Source organism: Bombyx mandarina, chromosome 06, assembly GCF_030267445.1.
Source record: "Bombyx mandarina strain Sakado chromosome 06, ASM3026744v2".
NCBI lineage: Eukaryota > Metazoa > Arthropoda > Insecta > Lepidoptera > Bombycidae > Bombyx > Bombyx mandarina.
Window position 1 is genome coordinate 9661340 of NC_143213.1, and position 24065 is coordinate 9685404.

Sequence of the window (24065 nt, forward strand, 5' to 3'; positions counted from 1 at the left end):
GGTCCGTTAGACGAGCATTCAAACGATTTCCTGTTTTTCTTCGAAATGCCCGAAGCCCTAAGTCTTCATTTAACACCCCTTTCACCGTGGTTCTGCTTAACCCCATCTAGAGGGCCAACAGTTTCTGCTTACGTTTGGGATTTCTTTGAATTCGCGCCTTCACAGCTTTTATCACTGCTGGAATCCTAACAGACCGAGGGCGACCACTTCTTGACCTGTCATCTACACTAGAGTCTTCATTGTATCGTTTGATGGTACGATAAACGAATCTTTTGGTTATATTCAAATTTTTCAGTATGTTAAAAATTTGAATTGGCGCGTAACCGCAACGATGCAACGCAATAACTGCAACACGGTCTTCTTTAAGCGTCCACTCCATATTTAAAAATGAGTAAAATTCTAAATGTATACTATTTTTATTTTCATGAACAATTCGAAATTCGAATTCAATAAACTTTTTTGTGGCCAGCATTCTAAAAGAAAAGTTTTTACTGTGTGACAATACTTATGACCTGACTAGGTAATATAATTTTGTATAATGGCAAACGTTTGGGAACGAACGCATCTTAATTTGACTATGTGACCCCCTCCTGGCGCCAAAGCTGGATCCGCTCTTGACTATACTTGAGACCTTAGGACTTATATCTCAAGGTGGGTGGCGCATTTACGTGGTAGATGTCTATGGGCTCCAGTAACTACTTATGACCAGGTGCCCTGTGAGCTCGTCCATCCATTTAAGCAATAAAAAAAAATTAAAATGGCAGATTCGAGTAATTTATTCTATAGTAATTAGACATGATTTTTCAATGGTACTCGCTGAAGATCATATCTCAAAACTATTTCGAGTAAATAGATATTTTACTGTATCCTCATCATCGATGAGTATTCGCGTATAAATAACAGGTACATACCTACTTCATTTTTTTGTCTGTCATGTTTATATGCACAAACAAAGCAATGAATACAAAGTGATGTTTTTTTTTTCACTTTGCGTGACATTTTTTGTTCCGTAGACAAAATTGTTGTTCAGGTCGTTAAGCATGTTCATTTTATGAAAATAATTGCGGTGTTATAATTTTGATGATAACAACGATTTTCTCACTTTACATAGAAATATATTTTATGGATGAGTAGATGAGCTCTGATTAAGCAGAAATCACTTTTTTTTTTATTGCCCTTGTAGGCAGACGAGCATACGGCCCACCTGATGGTGAGTGGTTACCGTTGCCCATGGACTTCAGCAATGCCAGGGGCAGAGCCAAGCCGCTGCCTACCGCTTAATACTCTGCTTAATAATACATTGCGAATACTGTGCACATTAAAATTTGAGTTAAAATATGTCGAAATCTGAGTTATATTTTAACATAGAATACCCTACGAATCGCATATTTGTGTACACCAAGAAGTAGTAGAATATCAGTATGAAAATTTCGGGCGGTATAGGCAGTTCGGCGATTCCAAAGTCACTTGCAAGAAAAGTTAATCTGGCGCATAAAGCTGTTTTGAATCCACATCCTAGACTTATCCGCAAAATAGACTTATGTTTCACAAAGGAAAGGTTTGGCCTTGCGTGAAAAACTCTCCTGTTATATCTGGGCGGAGCTGCAGCCGACTTCCAATGATCCACGCAAGTAGGATAGATGGAGCTTGCTAATGATAGGTACTGATCTCATGAAGTGTGTCAAGCTTTGGAGTTTAAGAAAAAACCTGTAATCGATGTTTTCTGTATATTTTCTCCTTTAAAAAAGAAAACCTAAACGTGTGAGACTGACAAATTTTCCGTAAATTTTCATTAAAGAAGACATCGCAATAAAACCACGCTATCTCCGATTTGTGCTGAGGAAGATCCGAAAGCATTCTTTTGGAATAAAAACAGGGGTTTCCCCTGCCATTGGCAACAACTCTTGATAAGTATGTGTGAACACGTAAAAACATTTGCGGTTGCTTTTTGTGAACACTGTTAAGAACGTGAAATCTTACAAAAATACTCCATCCATTGTTTATGTTTTTATTTAAACCACGCGACCATTTAGCGATGGTCGCGATTCGGACGTCATTTTTTTTTTTTTATGAAGGAAGGATTTCTGGTTGCTCGAAGGCCTTTTTCAGTGTCACCAGGACACGAGGGCGAGCACGGCGGCTCAGTCAGGAGGGGTGGGATTTGCTAACAGATGTCCGATCGCTTCCAAAGGAGATCTTACAACTCAAGGGCAGCTGCTTTGCGGATTAATGTTATTGTAACACATTATATTGATCGAGAAATCAGAATAAAATATTAACGTTGCTTATGATCGATTGTCGCTTCAAATAAAATTTCTTTATTTATTTATAGATATACATAAAATTTACGACGTATTCTAGACATTAAACGCATGCAATAGTCTATATATTATATAAAAATGAATTGCTGTTCGTTAGTCTCGCTAAAACTCGAGAGCGGCTGGACCGATTTGGCTAATTTTGATCTTGAATTACTCGTGGAAGTCCAGAGAAGGTTTAAAAGGTCGATAAATATGAAAATGCTAGGAATTAAATAAAAATAACAACTTTGTTTTTCCTTTGATGTGTCCCCTGTCGGATGGATTCCTTTTGTTTGTTTTAAGTTTATTTTATACAAAATTTTAGGTCGTTTATTTATTGATTGAGGCACTATGGAGTCTGCCGGGTCAGCTAGTATAATATAAATAAGACTATAAAGAAAAGTAAATGATTGTTGAATTAAACGGAAAACTTTTGGTATTTACCATAAAAAATCATCCTATGTATTCAGATTAGTCGGACATCAGCGAAGGTTTATAGTCGCACGTACATACCTCTATATACATACATATGTGTTGTTTGGCAAAGCAATTATCATTTATACGAATACTTTATTTGGTTGTGAATACATTATTATGTCGACATCAATGGTATGATCAAATATGATGAACGATGTTTCTGAACGAAAACAACCTATACAGAAGGATACGAATTAAAACGAACTTAATAAAAGAAAACGTCAAAGAAGTCCGTAAGGAAAACATTAAAGTAAATGATGAAATACTCCAATTTAAAACTGAGACCTTAGAGCTCATGTCTCAAGGTGGGTGGCGGCATTTATGTTGCAGATGGCCGGGAGCTCGTCCACGCATTTAAGCGATAAAAACATTTAAAAAATTCAGAGTAATTATCACCAACTTGAAGATGTCGAATTAACTTGAAAGTTTTAAGACTTATATGTATTTTGAGCAGGATTTCCGCGTAGAAAAACGATTATTTAAAAATGTTTTCGCTATTAAACAAACTTTTTAAACTGCAATCAATGTGACGCAGCTAAAAACCTTGCGGATTGACGAATATTTGCTTTAAAAAATTTCGTTATAAATATTACATTGCAAAATTCTTAGATTACCAAATTATCAGCCTTTTTCACTTAAGATAAGGTTTATTATTAGTAATATTAATTATCATGATTTGCGCTTGTAGACAAGATATTATTTCATATGGTTCTTTTAATGTATAACAGATACATTAAAGTTGTTTTAGAGTTTGTTGATGCAACTTCTTGCATTATTTGCTGTATTTCATAGTATTTTTTATCGTAAATTCCGGCATATCTTTAATAAGTCTTCTGAACAATGTAGAGTCTTCTGTAAGATTAAAAGATTCCGTCCAAAAATAAACAATAACTATATAATTACGACTAAAAAAAGGTTTTGCGTGACAGCAAAGAATCAAAAAGTGTTTTGTTCAGAATCTCATAATTTCATTGTATTATGTATCCATATCCTGTGAATCCTATGAATAAAGCATTCTATCTTACAAATATTCAATATTAATAATCGTCGTACACTAGTCTAATTGATTTTATTTTATTTATTTAAAAAAGAGTGATTTATTCAATAAATCAATATTTGAATAGCAATTTCAACAACTTTGAATAAATAATTTAATTCAAATGTTGCTTTAAATCTACAAACAATGCATCTTTTTAATGAATAAAATTTTAATCCTTAATATTATCGACACGAAGAATGGTTTGAAATTTAAAAATAATTATAGACTTAGGAAATCAATGTTTAATTAATTTCTAACCATAAAGGAATATCAATGCTATAGATAGTTTTAAGGGCCATAATCATTCCTTCTTTTATTATACCCATCGGGAAAATTGTTACGGTTGTATATTCTTACTTTCATGTTAGGCCAATGTCCGAGTTATCAACTGGCCCTTATAAATGGAAAGTACTTTTAACGGAGAAAAAAAGACGTTATCGGCGCTCCTATTACGAGTATACGTCTATTTTTTGATAAGGTCTTCCTTTTTATATAAAACCCATAACCACCCAACCACTGGCCGACGCAGTGGGTGTCAAGTAACTCATGAACAAACGTAAACTTCATCGGCTTTTATTGTGGTCGCGCACCGGGTCAGGGACGGGCTTGAGAAGCTGATAGTCACACAAAATGTATGGAAGTTCAAATATTCGAACATGTTTCCCACTGCACTCTCTGACCCAACGTCCGGTCTCCACCTGAGATCAGAACCCGGGCAGAATAGGGGGTTCCCGTGGTCAATACTACAACCAGACTCGTGACGTCACCCCGAGTACGCCCAACTGACGGGTAGTCGAGATACATAATTAAATATGTCGCTACAACTCTAATTTACTCCGCTCGAATAAGATATATCTTTTGCTTCAATTGTCAAATTTATTACATCTGTATAATGGATGAAGACATAGTTTCGCTTTCCAAGTCGCTTACCTTTCGCGATATGTTACCAAATAATGTGGCCCACACCTACTGGTGGTAGGTCCTCTTGTGAGTCCGCACGGGTAGGTACCACCACTCAGCCTATTTCTGCCGTGAAGCAGTAATGCGTTTCGGCTTGAAGGGTAGAGCAGCCGCTGTAACTATACAGAGAACTTAGAACTTACATCTCAAGGTGGTGGCGCATTTACGCTGTAGATGTATATGGGCTCCAGTGACCACTTAACACCAGGTGGGCTGTGAGCTCGTGCACCCATAGAAGCAAAAAAAAAATAATTTATATACGTGTTCGAAATTTCATTTTAATCCTTTAAATTATCGTATTTAGAATCGTAGAGTTGTCCAACATGCGTATCCACCATACGAATCATATATCAATAGACTAATAATCCAAGACGTGGGCAGATGCTTCGTAACACTCTTCGTCAGGGCCCTGTCGTTCTATCAGAGCTAATCTCGCTCAGCGTACGAATTTTAAAAAGATATGGATATGTTTGATCCCTAAGAACTCTAATTGTCTACAAAATATGTAGCTGAAAAATCCCAAAGTTCAAAAATGAAGACGTAGATTATAAGTATAATTAATACGTGAAGCAAAAACTTTGTATCCCTTTTTACGAAAATTGCGCGGACGGAGGAGTATGAAATTTTCCACACTTATACAGAATATAGAGAAGAAGTGCACAATGCTAATATTTTTTTAAAATAATGCATAAAAGATACATTAAATCAATAAAGAAAACATTACACACACTACATACCATGTATTTGACGCACACACGTATGTATACTATTTATTGTCAAACTTTTGTTCTTGACGTCTGTGGTCAAATTGAGAATAAATTAAATATTGTTTGTCTGTATTAATATATTTTTATAGTGTAGCCTTGGCGAAATTTGTGATTATAGAAGTATAAAATACAATCATAATAGTGTACAAACTTACAATTCCAATTAGTTATAGTCGAATTTTGACTACTGTGGGACCTCTACTATAGTAAGTATAATTGCGTAATTTTTGTGTAAGCGTTGTATCGTATGACGGAAATAACCGTTGACATACTGTCTGGCAATTTCGATTATTGATTATAATGATATGTAATCTGTGAAATATAAATCAAACCAGCATTCAGACTTTTAAAAAAATGGACAATGTTTTTATGTACCTTTAGAGTCTGCTACCTGAAAATTGACCGACGGCCCAAGCTAGATATGTCTATCAAAGTGAATATTAAAACATGTTAGATACATGTCATTGAGAACTTGGATTATAACCTAGTGGCCTCCCGATCTCATCATGCCTTTGCCATGCCAACGCCGTGTCAAGGCTGCAATATTTAGATTAAAAAATAAAAGTATTGTATTGAATCAAGTGCTATTAAATTTGTCTATTCCGTAATCATAATTCTGTATAATTATTCACCGTATTGAGATATTCGTGACAAGGTCGCGGTTTGTTTACGTCCGACGAGTGAAAGTACTTCACAACGTTCTCCGCGGATGTCTTTATTTATAGATAACTCTTAATTTAGATTCTGTGTAGACGGAACGAAATCGAAAACTAGTATTTGGGGGCTATTTTTCTAATATAAGTCGCTTTTTTTTAATTACATCTACTTCAAATAGTTGTTAGAGTATTTTTTTATTGCTCTAGATTAGTCTAAATCAACAATTCTCAACTTGTAGTTAGTGTATTCCCAGAGGTATACGGGGTTCTATTAGGGATACGTGAAAATGGTATTGATAAGATATATTGGTGTAAGATTTAGTAAGTGTGTGTTAAGGAATAGGTATGTAGTTATCAAAAGGGGCACTATTTACTAGTGGTATGACGTCTTGTGAGGCCGCACGGTTAGCCACCACCACTCTTCCTATTTCTGCCGTGAAGCAGTAATGCGTTTCGGTTTGAAGGGTGGGGCAGCCGTTATACTGAGACCTTATACTACTAGTATACTATATTGGGACCTTAGAACTCTTTTCATATCTCAAGGTGGGTGGCGGCATTTACGTTGTAGATGTCTATGGGCTCCGTAACCACTTAACACCAGGTGGGCTGTGAGCTCGTCCACCCATCTAAGCAATAAAAAAAAACATTGGGAAGCACTTCTCTAGATGTTGAGCCAAACTTGCGTCTGCTATTTATGTCGTAGTAATTAAGCCAAAGTCCGTAGACGTTGAGATCGAAGCCTATATTTTATAAACAGCTATCCCATTAATCCAATTGGAACGCACGGTTACTTTGCGGTAGAAATGTACCACCATTTCTGGTCTCGTGCGTGGTCAGTGTACCACCATTTCTGGTCTCGTGCGTGGTCAGACTGCCTCCTATCATAATTGAAGAAGAACTTGAAGGATCGAAATAAATATATTGCAAAAACGACCACTAAAGCTACTAAAAGCGAATAGTTGTAAAGTGTTTAGTTCAATTTATTAAATTAAAATAGCGTACCTGCACATTATTCTTACAAGTCTATACTAATACTAATACTAATACTAATAATATTATAAAGAGGAAAGATTTGTTTGTTTGTTTGTTTCGAATAGGCTCCGAAACTACTGGACCGATTTGAAAAATTCTTTTTCCATTAGAAGCCGACATTGTCCCTGATGAACATAGGCTACTTTTTTTTATTTTCTTTTTATTTTATTTTTTTGGTTTCATGTGTGTTTTAATGTTTCCGAAGCGAAGCGAGGGCGGGTCGCTAGTATTGAATAATTTTAAAACATAGTTCAATAGAATAGCTATTTTTTTTACTCATAATTCTTTTTAGTAATAAAAGTCAATCAAATTGTCTACAGTAAATTAATACTAATTTACATTTATAAAAGTTTTTTTTTTGTTAGAGGAAAATATTGCTCGGACATTTTTTATATGAACTTAATTTCAATGTATTCAAAGACTCCAATTTTAATTAATTTATGTCTAATAAAATAAATTTTAATTTTAATTTAAACGTAATATAAGTTTAATTAATTTGCTACCAAATAACATTACCGACTCGCTTAAAATATAAATCAAAAAAATATAAGTAATTAAAAAGGTAACCTTTGAACTTTAACAGGTATTAAGTGAAATACTCATTTATCGAATAACAACTTAATTATTTAAATCAGTATCTATAATGTAACTAGCGGGATATTTCAATATTTTTTTGAATAATATGTTTTAATAATCTGGACCAATTTGATGAATATTTCTATAAAAAAGCTTTTACAATGCCGACTTGCGAATCTAAACGATTTTCGTATCCATTTGAACACACAAAAAAAAAATCCTCAAAATCGGCGCAGACTTACAGGAGGAAATCAGTCACATCCACCCGCACATATATATCGTATGTCTAAAGCTATAATAATATTTGCAACTGCTATTGAATTTTAATGACAATACCCGAAAATGTGCTTTGAAAAAAAATGCGACAATAAAAGATGAACTATAAAAACAATTTTGTGAATAATCAGTGTCGGCCTTCATTGACAATATGTAATCGCTGGAGCGAGGTCAAAATGACATGAATTCATCGAGTTTTCGCCACACATGAACTCAGTCAACACGTTAACATTACTCGTAGAAGCGTGAAATAATAGGTATCGTAACTACTGCACTGTCATTGGAACACGCAATCGTCAAATTTCAAAACAATCCACTATTAGGAGTAGTTGCAATTTTTTTTATTGCTTATATGGGTGGACGAGCTCACAGCCCACCTGGTGTTGAGTGGTTACTGGAGCCCATAGACATCTACAACGTAAATGCGCCACCCATCTTGAGATACAAGTTCTAAGGTCTCAGTATAGTTACAACGGGTACCTCACCCTTCAGACCGAAACGCACTGCTTCACGGCAGAAATAGGCGGGGTGCTGGTACCTACCCCTGCAGACTCACCAGAGGTCCTACTACCAGTAATTACGCAAATTATAATTTTGCGGGTTTGATTTTTATTACACGATGTTATTCCTTCACCGTGTAAGTCCATCGTAAACATTTGTCAAGTATATATTTCATTAAAAAAATTGGTACCCTCATGCGAGATTCGAATGCCGTTGCATCGCATAATTATGAATGCACCGGATGTGGCCTAAAGGATAAGCCTTTAGGCCTTCAACTTCGAATTTGATTTTGCCAAGCCTCCGAAAACGCGTATCTTATTTTAGGTACACAAGACATCGGTAAAGCAAGACTATACTGGTTTTTAGTATTTATATTATGCCAACAACCTTAAAGTTCCATTAATATTACTTTGAATAAACCTCCAAAATTTATTACAATTACAATGCTAGATTTCGGATCGTCTGTCTACTGAGATAAGAAGGTGTCTTTCTGATAGTTCGGTGGAAGTTCTTGAGATTTATCGTGTACATCGATTTCCACAAACGCATTGTATAAAAATCACTCGAATAGTCATCTTCTGCAAAATGAAAATTGATTAAATATGCCCTTTGACAGGACACCATAGGATATTTAAAAGTAGCTAAAGTTTACCAAACGTGTTCTATCTTCGTTAGACTTCTTTGTTTTTTTTTACATACTTTAAATTAGAAACGATGCAGAATTCTTCTCACTAAATTAATTATGTCAACCTCCTAATTTCTGTCTCAAGTACTGGTCGGCCTCACATTAAGAGCGGTGAGCGGGATATGCTCAAGTTCATAACAGGGATGGGTTCTTATCACAATACAATTAAGTGTCATTCGATGAACTTTAAATTCCTAAAGCTCCTTTAGTCTGCCTAGTTATTTCATAGCTCAGTTGTATGTTTTCATAACCGACTGTAATATAGTTTTTGCATCATTACCTTTCAAAATGACTTACAATAAATTATGTTCGTAAAACGACTACATCTAATTGTTAATGTTTTTCTTAGAAGTGACAATTGAAACAGTCAACTAACTTAGATGATTATGAATTTATCACGATTCGTTGAGCCAGAAGACAAGTGTTCGCGCAATTTGCTATAACTATTATGTACGCAAATGCCGTCAATTTTAAATAAAGCTTTGATTGTTGGGTCGCTTGTTCAAATTAGAGAGGTGTATACGATCCTTTATTTTAAAAATTTTCGTATTCACACCTTTCAACTCATCAACATAAAGCCTATTTTCTCGTCACGCTTTATTGGTTAGTTCACAAACTTCAAATAATTAATCGATTATGCCAACATCGAAAACCAGAAATCGCGAAGCCGGAAAATGTATTTCCGCGATACAATCAACCGGTAGCCGAACCGTTAAATTAAATTTCATTGTGAGATCTTACAGACGTCACGAAAAATGCGTGTTGTATCACAAACAAAATAAATGTCACGTATAGAGAATGATAGTCCGAACTCTTTGTTGCGAAGTAGCATATTACAATGACTGACTTCTTAATGTTAATCCATTGTGTCTAGGTAAAACTAATTCCGAATGACGGCGGCGATTAGGTTAAGTACGTCAACAGTAATAGGATGATTACAGTATCCGGTGCTAGTTCATTTACTAATCAAAGGTACAAAAGCCTAGCATGTGATCCACGTAAAACCACGTACGCTCAGCTTCAATATAAAATGAATATAATGTAACAATTTTGATAGTTCTTCTTTTATTAAATTAAAATTTGTTTCAGAAAGACGCGACCCAGTTATGGCGATCGATAGCAAAATTTTGGAAAACAACAAGTCTGCAGATAAAATACTTAATAGCAGTGACTTAAATGGAAGTAACATAATTAGTCATAGTATTAAGAACAACAAAAAAGACGGGGAAAATGAACCCAAAGATGATTCCGAGAACTGGGAAGGGCTCGGGATTTTGCAAAAAACAAGGCGAATGATTTCTCTAATTACTGTTGAACCTATTTTGGCTTGTTACGTAATGCCATCGGTATTAGCCGCATTAGCCACACAAAATCTATATTTAGAAAAAGCTTGTCGAGTCAACCTGAGGTTTGAACATCACGTGTGTGATGCACTTACGAGACGAGAAACAACAAATTACACTTTCGAAGAAGAAGCCGTCCAAACATTAGTGGCTTCTGTAACAGGCTGGAAGACTGTTCTACAATCGTTCTTGCCTTGCTTCATATTAATATTCCTCGGAGCGTACAGTGACCGAGTTGGGCAAAGGAAATTTTGCATGCTCCTTCCAATCGTAGGGGAGTTCCTCACAAGCATCGGTCTCATTGTGAACACATACTTCTTCTACGAGTTGCCCGTTGAGGTTGCGGCCGTGACAGAAGCAATATTCCCCGCACTAACCGGAGGCTGGTTCACGATGTTTATGGGGGTGTTTAGTTACATTGGTGACGTTACGACCGAAGAACAACGGACTTTAAGGATAGGAATTGTGAATTTGTTTCATTCCGTGGGAGTACCTGTGGGAGCTGCGCTCAGCGGGATTTTAGTGAGGAAAATTGGATTATACGGTGTGTTTTCCGTTAGTGCTACTTTATACATACTGAGCTTTATGTATGGATTCTTCAGGATCAAGGAGGTTAAAAAAATTGATCCATCTGTGGTGAGTGTCAGAATTTATTCAAAGTATCATATATTTCTCTTCAATTTAATGAAGTTAGGTAATATTGTAATTGACTATCTCAAGAAGGGTATTTGACTGTTTAATATTTAATTACTATTTACATATTCCCAATATCATAATAAATATTTTCTTTGGTATTCGAGTTTCGTTTGGCGAGTCGTTGACATAAATCGTCCATAACCATGACCACGAAACTGTAAAATATTTGAAAGGTCAGAATCGTACAGTTTTTTTTCTGAAGTACCTACTTCTCTTCTTTTTCTCTACCTTATCCTACTAGGTGGGGTCGGCACAGCTAATTTTTCTCTTCCATTCTCTTTTATCAGCCGCCATCTCAACACTTACTCCTCTCTCTCTAATATCGTCATTCACAAATTCCTTCCATGTCTTCTTCAGTCGACCTCTTCCCCTTCTACCTTGCATTATCATTTCCATACATCTCCTAGTCACATGCATCTTCTCTCTACGCATCTCATGTCCATACCACGCTAAACTGAATTACCTACATAATATTATCTATCGTGATATGTAATTGTCTATACTTGTATACGTGACCAAGGCGCCCAGATTGATTAACCAGAATTAAATATTAGTTAGTAAGAGTAACTAATTCATAGTAAGATTATCTTGGGTGGTGTTGCTCGTTTCTAAAAGTATAAAAATCATGAATGAGAAATAAATTATATGAAGCTCGAACACAGCGCCACAGATGGGAATTGAAAAAGATTACCACAATTTCATTCAGTAAAAAATGATGGCAACATTTGGAATACTGAAAAAATATTTTTTGTTTTTAGTAAATTTTTATTATATCTACTGTTATTGACTTATATTTAAGATCACTTCGTAGCGCCAACGCCGCCAATTTGAATCATGAGGTCAAAATTTCAATTACATTTGAATGACCCTACACACCAAAAAATATTAATGTTTCTCAGCAGAAGAAGGCATGGTGGATATCGCTATTTATACCACCAGCACATCACATCTACGAGGTGATTCGGAATTAATTACTTCAATAAATAAAGCGACACTCATTACCAATGATTACAATAATTATTGAATCAACAGATTTTCACGGTACATTTTTCAGTGTATAAAAATATTATAATTTATATGAATTATCATTATTTTTGAATGCTATTGTGGGAGATTATTTAAGTTCTCGTAGTAGAGCAAGCAGAAATAAAAATCGGTAAAAAAACTTTTAAGTTAAACGGTTTTATTTTATGTGCACTGAAAACTACAAAATAAATAAATAGTTACTTACCTATCAACCTACGTAGGTGATCTCGGTCATTAATATCTCTGATGGTAGTGGTTGTCATAACATGAACCATGTCAGCGGTCGAAAGGCAGTTCATGAAAGAACTCTAACACCAGGGTTTGCTTGGTAGGTAAACTAAGCAGCCCACACTATAACAAGTAGGTATTTTGACCTTTTAGTTCAGAAATATTTTAGTACTAGGCAAAATAGCTTTTAGGCATATTAGACTAAAATAAAAACGTGAAAATTCGTATATGAGAAGGAACATTTCGACGACGGTTTTTGTGAATATTTACGATCTGACTTGTTGAGTAAGCCTGTCGTGTCTTCGCGAGCACGAAAATGATCATCGATGTCACTTCTAATAGTAAATGTAGTCATTGCTACATCTTGCCAATGCAATCACTAGTCCAATCACATAATAAGGGAGTAATGCGCTTTAAAATTTATGGTTAGAAATATATCGCCTCTGCTACGAACATTTTTAGGATTTAAGCAAATTCATGTTGTTTTGTTTACCTTGTGGTATTTCTCAGTTGTACTTAGCCTGGTGGTTAATTAATAGTTAACGTAGCTCATGGACACCGGAGATTCCAAGGGCACAGGTCAGCCGCTGCCCACCAAACAAATGAGCTACTAATAACAATGTTTTGTTGAAAGGCAGATCTTCTGAACTATATAAATGCGAGATAACCTTTCAGTTAAAGGTTCGATAAGGTTTTCGAATATTTCTTTTATAATGATAATAATAATGCCAATGAAATGACATTAAAACGGCAAGCCATGCTTACGATGTATTAAAAAATAAGTCGTTTCTGCTCAATAATCCGTGGTAACGTAATTGAAGCAAGACAGACCTTCCGTTTATCTTGTAATCTGCATATTTTTTAGGTTATTAACAAAAAAAAAAAAATCTAAAATAATTGCCGACTAATAAGGCGACCGTGAAATTATAATGATTATATAACACGTTTTCAAGTTCAATGACTAAAATAGATTATTCGTGCGTTACAAACTTACAAAACAAATATTCTGTCAACTTGACCTAGTTTGGTGTCACAGTCGGTCGACTGAAGTGAACCTTCGGCTCTAGTAAGTTCTATCGTTCGAGGAGAATTAGCATACTGCGTTTACTTAAAAAAAATTATCATCCACATTTGTTTTCTGATTAATCCTTTAATTATTTTTCTATCACATAAAACTCCAAAAATTGATTCAATTAAAAATCACGTAGTACTTTTCGTACAAGCTTCATGCCTTCATCAAATAAAATTGTTTATATTTCTATAATTAAAACTCAGTCAACAAAAGTTCCATTCATCATCAACATTTTTCTATCTACATTCAGCTCCCAGTAAGGTCACTAAATTAATCTAGGTTCAGAGTGCCACCCAACAATCATCATCTTTCTGACAGGTTTTTCGTACAACTAGCGCCCAAACTCAAAATCGGTAGTCACGCAGCGTACTAAGTAACATCGATTGCATTCAAATCATTTGCGTAATTATTGGTGATAGGACGTATTGTGAGTTCTCAGGCATGTCCACTATCCTGCCTATTTCTATCTTTTTATTTATTGCTTAGATGAGTGGTCAAGTCAGACCAGGTCTTCAGTAACCTGATGAACCCATTGACATCAACAATGGAAATTCCGCTACCCACCTTAAGACATTTCTAAGTCCCAGTTTTACAACGGCTGCCATATGGAGTGATTTTTCTGTTTCTTCTTTTCGTAGTCATTTTTTAATTCCTTCCTTTCTTCATTCGTTTTTGCTTTTATGATTTACGTTTTATTATTGTAAACATTTACACTAAAATTTAGATTTTCAAATACCAAAAGATATAAATATCGAATTTTATTGGTTTTTCTTTGCATCCCAAATTTGGAGCTGCTTAATTATAAATTAACTAAAAAAACGTTTTAACACACAGAAACCACCAAAGAACTGCTGCCATTGGCTTCGTGACTTCTTCGATACAAAGTATGTCAAGGAAACATTGATGGTGGCGTTCAAGAAAGGTCCTAATAATAGAAGACTACGAGTCATAATGCTGGTCGTGGTGCTCTGTGTTATCATTGGACCCATATATGGTGAGTGTAATGTTTTAATTTGAGGGGGCAGACTTTTTCTTTCTCAGGGTTCATTGTTACCAATGTAGTTGCTGTTAGTAAGCCCCATAGACATAACAACTTAAATACCGTAAAGTCTTCATTTCGTTGCTACTTCGGCCATCTTACTATTTAATCCAAAAGTTATAATTATTTACTTCACAGCTGATTGAGGCTAAGCTAAAAGTCAGTGTGGCTAAAAGCCCAGAATCTGTATTTTTCAGAAAATTGTGGTAGAGCAGGCTTTACAACGAATTATCTTCATATTAAATCATTGTAACTTTTATTAGGTGTTTCCTAGCAATTTGCCAGTCAATAATTATAACGTTATTGTTTCCATGTGCAAATTTGTTGTTGTACATTATATTTTTTATTACAATTATGTTCATATAAATAAAATTGGCAATTTGTTAAGAAAGTACGGATATTTCACTAAGCTTTATTTTAAGAATTAAATTAAGTTTTTTTATTGGTTAGATGGGTGGACGAGCTCACAACCTACCTAGTGTTAAGTGGTTACTGGAGCCCATAGACATCTACAACGTAAATGCGCCACCCACCTTGAGATATAAGTTCTAACATCTTAGTAAAGTCAGCTACAACGGCTGCCCCACCCTTCAAACCGAAACGCATTACTGCTTCACGGCAGAAATAGGCAGGGTGGTGGTACCTACCCGCGCGAACTCACAAGAGGCCCTACCACCAGTAAAAGTAATTTAATTTAATTTTGCTAATATGCTTTTTATGTTACTTTTTCTGTTTCACGTAAGTTACAAGACTTGCAGAATTGAGTGCATTTTTAATAATTAAAAACTGCTGTTAATTAAATTTAAATAAGTCAAAGTTTACTCAAGGCGATAAGATAAGAGCTTGTTAATTATTATTGATCAAGGTAAAAATTGTTATGAATCAAAAGGTTGTACTAGATAGATAAATGTAATTATAATTTAATTATACTAATAGTACTGAGTCGATAGATCCGTGCTTAGTGAGAAAACTCGTCCAGAGTCAATGACCTGTGTTAGCATCACACAGCTGTAAGACAGAGTCCGAAAACTCTTGAGTATCGTGGGCTCAAAAAATTCTTATCTATAATCTTATTAAAAGCTTAATGAACTTATTTTTAACGCTCATCACCTCCTTGAGATTTGATATCGAATTTTTAAGTTTCTTCAAGCCGGAATGCATGACTACTTCGCGGTACCTACCCGTGTGGGTTTATAATACGCCCTATCTACGTTTATAAATTTTGATTATTACATAATGTTTTTCATTGTTGAAGATAAGCGTGACTATGTGATACCTAAGGACATCGACGCCTTCAGCTCTAACACTAGGAGCAGGCTTAGGGATCCCGCTAACCGTATTCGTCGACGTGCAACCTAACCCATGAATCAGCTCGCTGAGTTTTTCACCGGATCTTCTCAGCGGGTCGCGATTCCGATCCGGTAATGGATTCATTCGCGAAGCAGCTGCTCTTGAGTTGTTAGGTCTCCTTCGGAGGCGCTCGGGCAGCTGTTAGCAACCCCTCCTGACTGAACCTTTGCTCGCCCACCTGTCCTGGTGAAACTGGAAAGGCCACCGGGCCACCAGGAATCCTTCAGTCCTAAAAAAAAACCCTAAGTACATCTTTCCTTGATAAAATCGATGTGCGAGATGTTAAGCACCGGCACAGTGGTACCGGGCGTCTTATACTGTAGTCCTCGACTTCTAAAGCTTAATATTACTAATTTCTATAGAATCTCTAAATAGTGTGGTAATCTACGTTACACGGAAACTTTTAATCTCACATCAGGCCGTACAGGAAAATTACCATACCTTAAATTACTCACATAAAAATGATTACGGTAATAAGTTTAATAACATTAAATAGTCGTCAAGGTACACTTGTAGGCAGACGCCGCAACGTATGGGCAGTTGCAAGGGCAACGACAGTCTTTATCATAGGTCATCATTATCCTGCCCTTCTCTCGGTCACCTGGGGTCGGCGCAACATCTTTTTTATCCTACCTATGCCGAAAGTTCGGTTTTCCTCCCGCTGTACAGGGAAGAAAGTGTAACTTTTTATCCCTGGGTACTGACAAGTGTACATGCGGGTTAGTGTCTACGTCTGCTCTCACGCATCCAAAATTTTCCGCCATTGTTGAGCTCGGGTAATTTGCAATATTGTGTTTAGTGTAAAAGGGAAATAAACAAAAGGCAATAAAATTTAATAGTGAAGTATTAACAACAAAGATGAGTTCATCAGACAGTTCGTATTCAATTAGTAGTAGTTTATTTAAAAATTAAAAAACAGTTAAATTGTTTTTATTAGTATGGGGGGCTCTGCCCCTCCTACCTCCGGCCAGGGCTTCGCGCCAGGACCCGGGCTCGGTACTCCACGAACTTTCGGCCTGGTAGGAGAAAAAATTGTATGTACACCGCGGGTAAAAAGTAGGACATCTCATCCCGCGTCAATTTTACACGCGGGAGGAAATGTCCTACTTTTCTCCCTTGGTGCACAATGCACCTACTATTCTCTTTTTTCCCCTCATAGGTATGGTAAATTTTTTGGAATATTAAATTAGTAGTAAACGATTAAAATTTGATGTATTCACTAATACAGATTTTGACATTTAGTGATTATAGCTGATTTATTTGTTTGTAGTGGATTGCGTCGTAAAGTCCAGGCAACTCGAAACTAGATTCTACATATGACATAAACACTTAAATAACTTGTTAATATTTATGTAGCTTTCATTTAACCATAGGTTTCGCTTTCTATTCTAAGCAGTTGGGTCGGTAGGATTAATGATGAAGGGCAGAGTTGGATCACCTGATTAGGTTATCAATACGATTTTATTTAAAGTACTTACTGTGGAAGATATGTTTACATTCAAATCGTTTACTGAATTCATCTCTGTGCCTTCATTTTTTGGTCAGGGATTGTTAGTTCAACGCGTATTCTCACAGCACTAGCAGGAACTGGGAGCAACAATATGTAAAATACAATTCGGTACATACCAATAGCTAAGCTATCTACTTAAATTATTTTTAATACAACGCACTCAAATTTTCTAAGTTTTATTTCAATCGTAGGAAAGAATCACGTTGTTTAGAAGTATTAATTGTGAATTTAGACAATTTTTTAGAGTTTGAACAGAAGCATTTGTTCGGAATTCATTCCGTGATGTACGAACCACAAAATGTTTGGAGTATATAGTTTCTTTGAATTAATTTCGGTATTTACAATACCTATGCACAAATATATTTTTTGCAACGCGGAACTTGTAATTCAATGTCATGTGAACATTGAATGTTAAGAGATAGTTAATCAGCACTTGCAGAAACATTATATTAGAATCATCATGCATAAAAGTAATTGCTAAAGATCTGTGAGCAATTCGGTTTGTTTACTTTTTGTTTTAAAACATATAATACTATTGCTCTACCACCGCAGCTTAATGAACAATAACAAAGTGCTTCCTCACTAATGGATGTTTAGCATTGCATTTCCTGAATCGATTCGGCAATTTTTTGAGTACAATTCGGTAATTAATGTGCTTAATCAGCGTACGTCCTGTGATAAATTGATTGACATGCTCGCGTCAATGTAGTTCTTGAAAACCGCATGTTGTTGGCAATATAATGCCTTTTTTGTTGGGTCGGTTTTAAGAATCATCCATGTGAACTTTTTGCGTGACGGACGCATTTTTATTTCATTGTTTGCTCTGGGTAAATACCTCTATTTGAATATCTATAAATACATACTTCCTTAATTAAACGTAGATTTTTATAAAATGTTGCAAAGGAATGACGTCAAAATTAATAATACCTATCAATCTCGTGAAGAATTTTATTATCTATTGTGAAGATTATGTTAGTTATTCATATTATTTATAAATCTTTGTTTTTTTTTAAACTGGAGCAAGAAATCGTTCTTGTGACATTACATATTAGTATTACTTACCCAGTAAAAATATATGCATGTATTCTTTACGACTTTTTTACTTTTTTTGGGCATATTGTGAGCGTCTTTGTTTCCTTCCAGATTGCCTAATTCAAGGGAATAATAGCTATTCGTTTGTTTGTATGTTCGTGTGTACGCATTTTGCGTTGCGAATTAAAAAAAAAACCGAGATTCGAAAAGGTGATAATTCGAATCTTTAAATTTGGCAACAGTGTTAAGTGGTGTAATTAGAGGCTTTTTTAAATTTGATTCACTTTTGGATTTCAGGGGAGATGTCCGTTGTGTATCTTTACACTCGATTCAGGTTTAATTGGAATGAGGTTGACTTCAGTATGTTCTCAACGTACGCTATGTGCACTTCATTACTAGGTGAGTCTTATAATTTTATTTATAACTAGCTGACCCGGCAGACTTCGTAGTGCCTCAATCGATAAATAAAAGACCTAAACTTTTGTATAAAATAAACTTAAAACAAACAAAATGTATCCGTCCAACGGGGGACGAATCAAAGGAAAAACAAATTGTTATTTTTATTTAATTCTGAGCATTTTCATATTTATTTACCTTTTAAACCTTCTCTGGACTTCCACAAATAATTCAAGACCAAAATTAGCCAAATCGGTCAAGTCGTTCTCGAGTTTTAGCGAGACTAACGAACAGCAATTAATTTTGATATATATATAAGTATAGATAGATAAGACCCGCAAATTTGTAAATTAGACTATTTGTTCCCTTTTTACCTAACATTTTTGATGTGACTAGTTAAAATAAAAATTAACGTTATAAATTGAGTACAACGGCCACGCAAAAAACACACAGCTGATTACTTTTAATTTCGCGGTATTCCGAACTTTAGTTATCACAACAATCTTTGTTTCCCATAGGTTCTTTTTTATTTATTTTAATAAATAGTATTTTGGAGTTCATTAATAAAATAATTCGCATATGATATTTCAAGGAACATTCTTTATAATTAACGTTCAGTACTCATTAATTTACTTTAACAAACTATTTTAATGTTTTAGGAACCCTATTTTCGGTCGGAGTCTTCAGTCACGTTATGAAGTTAGACGATGCTATAATTGGAGTGATTTCCTGCACAAGCAAAATACTAGCTGGATTCATGTACGCTTTTGCAACGAAAACATGGCATATTTACTTAGGTTTGTTTATTATCTAATTATATGTAGGCCTTCGTGTAAATATAATGTGACGAGACCAATCTAAATGTTCGATCTGTGCTATTTTTTATTTTATTCTTCAACTTATGTTTTCTCTAATTGGAGCTTGAGATTGTGCCATCTCAAATCCCAAATCGCCGTCATGGACAGTTCCCGACGCATTTCGCGATACCAAGCCACGGAACGATTTTTTAGAGCTCAGCTTTTTGGCGACCCACTGAAAAAATCAGATGAGAAACTCAGTGAGCTGTGTCTATGGGCTAGTTCGCTCGTCGAACTCTTCGTCGTAATCGACGAGTTCGATGAGGACGGTGACCGGTGTTTGAGGGTCCTAAATGTACTAGTTCGGAGGGTACGACAAGACATGTTTAGGACGACGGCGGCTTTGCGTTGTCCCGTCGCAGTCGGATAAGTAATTAGCGGCGGCTACGTTATTGGGGTTTTCATGTCGCGCCGCTTTGTCAAAGTAGCGTTCTGACGCTTCCTTATGATGCTTATGTATCGATATTAGATTTACGTCGTCGTGAAGATCTACATTCCATCAATACCACGAGCTCAGCGTCCCAAGCCCCGTATATAAAACGGCATGTTAAACATGGTGTAATTAGCAATTATAATAGTACGAAAATTAAGTTAAAAAATAAGGTGAGGACTGAAAATAGCTGCTATTTTGGACGGTTATTGTGACTCGAGGACACCGAGGCGGCAGGCATGTCTTGGGAATTAAATTTCTTTTATTTAACGAAGAAATCTTTTAACTTATATTTGTTTAATTTTATATTTTTCAGCACCTTTAATTGAAATATTTAATGGAACATCGTTCATAGCTATGAGATCAATGATCTCGAAGTTGGTGGAAAGGGATGAGTTAGGTAAGTTTTTAAATGGACGTACCTTATTAATTAAGCTTCTATGCGGATATTTTTTAGTTGTGATCTTTGGGTACCGAAACTCATAGGCATCACGACTTGAGGCATTAGGGCAAACCGGAACTCGTAAATCCTTCCTCGCGAAAGTCGTTCGTGAATACTTGGTACGTATTAACTTAATAAAATTGGGATCTGCCATAGTTTTCGAAACCTGACGTACTTATGTGTAATAATAATATCTCGATACGAATGCACTGGGCGTTTTATCCACTAGGCAACGGATGCTTCATTTTCCTTTTTTTTATTTAGGAAAAGTGAACTCCTTCTTCGGTCTCGCCGAAGCGATGATGCCACTCATTTATGCTCCAATGTATACGACGGTCTACACGGCTACGATTAAATCTTTCCCGGGAGCTTTCTTCTTACTCGGAGGAGGTCTCACGACGCCAGCCGTTCTCATTTTTATGTAAGTTTTATCTTAACACGCCTGTATTAATTTTACATTGCAAGTTACATTGAATCATCTTGAAAAAATGTAGGCTGCTATTACTTCATTAAGATAATGTTGTTCATACTAATGAATAATCTATTTAATATGTATTGAATATGAGGTATTTTATTTATTGGATTATTTATAGATATTTTTTTGACTTATAAAAATAATTATCTATACCAATATATAAATCTAGTGGTTTGTACGGATGTTCCGTTATAACTACTGAAGTCTGAACCATGCATCCGACTTGAAACATGGTATCCATGTAGAAAATACATGTACTTAATGGATAGGCTAATATTTATATGAGTGTTGGACTCCTTACACCAGTTGCGGGGGCGTTAATGATGAGAATCTTTGTGGGGGTGAGAAATAATGATGTTAATTTTAAATGCCCAGCGAAGCGGACGTGTACAGCCAGTTCTTTTATAAAACAATATACCTACACTATTCTAAACTGCATTATGTTTTCTGAGGCATACTAAAACGATTTGCTATTGATAAATTACAAGTAAAGCTTAATTCAAAGTGTTTTTATTGAATTTTTTGCATTTGTAAATGACCCATCTGACGGTGAGTAGACATCTCATAGACGTCGACATTCCCAGATGTACGTACGGCCAAGTCGCAAATTATTTAGAATTTTTGGTTTTGGGTTTTCTAACCGTTAATAACTTAGAGTTTGAAAGATTTTCTCGCTTACAGGTGGCTCTACCTAGCGAACAAGAAGTACAGTAAACGACAAGACCCCAAGATCGAGAAGCCAATCGATATTAAAGCCTCCGAAATGTTAGAGAAATCTGGCGTCGACAACAAAGCATACGTGGCGGACAGTGAAACAAACAAACAGGAAAACATGGAAAAGCAACTAAATGTTCCCGAAACTTCTATAGAAAACGTCAACCAATCTCAAATCGAAATGGGATTTACTGAGAGTATGCTCTGCAACAGTAAAATACAGCATTAACAAATGACGAATTTTCTTAATTTCTTTTGCCATCAGTTTTTTATGACAAGTTAAAATGTGTTCGTTTAACCTACTTTCGCGTAGTAATGACACAACGGATCCACATAATTTTTGCTGTTTTTTTCTGAGAGCACAGCGTATTGGAATATCGGATTAATAGGTACCATTAACTTAAGTATTACTCGAAGTAATCTTTGTAAAATAGAATTGAAATTTCGATCTCAAAACTCAGGATAGGTGGCGGCATCACGTTCTCATATCTATGGGCTCCGGTATCCACTTTACACCAGACGAGTCAGGGAATACGTGGCCGTCTACAGAATAATAATACAAAAAAATTCGATTCTGAGTGACAGCAGCACATGACTTAAATTAATTCAGATAATATGTAATCATTTTGCAATTACAAAAAAAGCGGGTGAAACCGCGGAGGGCACCGATTTTTCTATTAATAAACAATATTTTGTTAAAGTTTTGTGCGTATTGTGTACTATTTTCTGCGTTAGTGATATTTGATTTAATTAGTATTTTAAATGCAAAGGTATGGGGATGGTACATGTTTATATTAGTAAGTACGGTACATACGTACTACCTACCTACCCACCCATCTTTGCTATTTTAACGTAGTGTTTGACATTAGAAGAAAGCCATCGGAGATTCAGTATAGTTTGATTTTTGCATATACTTCAGTGGATTTTTGCACCTTGAAAGACGAAGGTATCAAACAATACAGCCTAATCTTATGTATATTCTGTGTTATGAAAAAAAATTGGAGCGAAATGAAATGAGGGTAATTAATTTGAGATATTAATTGGGATGAAATTAAATAAAACGAGATGATAAAGGATTAAATCTAATTACAGTAAAATGGCGGTTACTTTGCTGAGATCTTTTCAGAGGATTTTTTGGAAGATCCCGACCAGCTACGTCCTGCGGCTTTGTTTCATTTTCCTACAATTGTGCACTTTAAAAATACTAAATAGTTAATAAACCACTTTCGTTAAACGCTAAAGCCAAATTAAAAAAAAAAACAAAACAATTCATAATTCGCTCCTCACATACCCGCCAAAAAGACTCATTGAAATTTATGTGTAATTTTACAAATCAAATGTTTTATTGTAAATTGAAAATATTTTCAATACTTGTTTTATTAATTTTGTGATCAAACAACATTCCTATTTTATTTTTTAGATTTAATTTGTAAATATGCAGCTATGTAACAAGTGATATAATAATAATTTACAGAATGATCACCACACTATGAATGTGATCAAAATTGGAACCATCTGTCCTATTTCTAAGCATATTTTTAACAATTTTCAGACAACAAAAAGTATATCGAAAATAGTAGATATTTAAAAACTTATACATTTTCTTACTCACATGAACAAGTCGATACTTTAGTAAGTAAACAATGCGATTACATACTTTAAGTAAACATCGATTCATTGATTGTAAAATAGGTTAGAAGAATATTATAACAATAATTTAAACCGATAATTTAATAAATTTGTTTTTCCTTGTTATACTGTTGGCTTAATACCGCCTCTTGTTTAATCGTTTACAATCTATGCTATTGTCTTCACATTAATTTAAATGTGCGTTACTCACATTATAAAAGAATTCTTTTGTAATCAGAGGCGGTATACAAGTGCCCTACAAGTTTTTTTTTCTGTAAGACTGAAATGTTTAAATTTCTACGCATAAAAATAATTCAAATTGGGATCTTTTTTTTTTCTAAAATTCCCGACATATGATCAGTGTTTCGACCTTTAAGTAGTTTTAAGTCTTCGGTTGTATACGAGCTCGTAGAAAAACTGAATTGTAACATTAGGCAACAGATTTGTGTACTTAGGTTGAAATGTATCTATAGTTAAGTTTTATAAATAATACTTACCTCATAGTGATGCTATATTATGTACCAAGTGTGAATAAACAAACTTTTTTAAATCTGATG

General features: G+C 35.1%; 1 protein-coding gene across 2 annotated transcripts in view; it reads left to right on the top strand.

The window, feature by feature from the left end:
* LOC114246476 (lysosomal proton-coupled steroid conjugate and bile acid symporter SLC46A3) overlaps positions 1 to 24063 on the top strand; it is a 36234-nt gene extending 12171 nt beyond the window's left edge. The window contains exons 2-8 of one of the 2 annotated variants that reach the window (XM_028179012.2): positions 10359 to 11248; positions 14469 to 14628; positions 18863 to 18964; positions 19621 to 19758; positions 20565 to 20648; positions 20955 to 21111; positions 21847 to 24063. In XM_028179012.2, coding sequence (XP_028034813.2) covers positions 10376 to 11248; positions 14469 to 14628; positions 18863 to 18964; positions 19621 to 19758; positions 20565 to 20648; positions 20955 to 21111; positions 21847 to 22108 — 1776 coding nt within the window. In that variant the 5' untranslated portion in view covers positions 10359 to 10375 and the 3' untranslated portion in view covers positions 22109 to 24063. The remainder of the gene's footprint in view (positions 1 to 10358; positions 11249 to 14468; positions 14629 to 18862; positions 18965 to 19620; positions 19759 to 20564; positions 20649 to 20954; positions 21112 to 21846) is intronic. The other variant, XM_028179013.2, reaches the window with a different exon arrangement.
* The last annotated feature ends 2 nt before the right edge of the window (positions 24064 to 24065 follow it).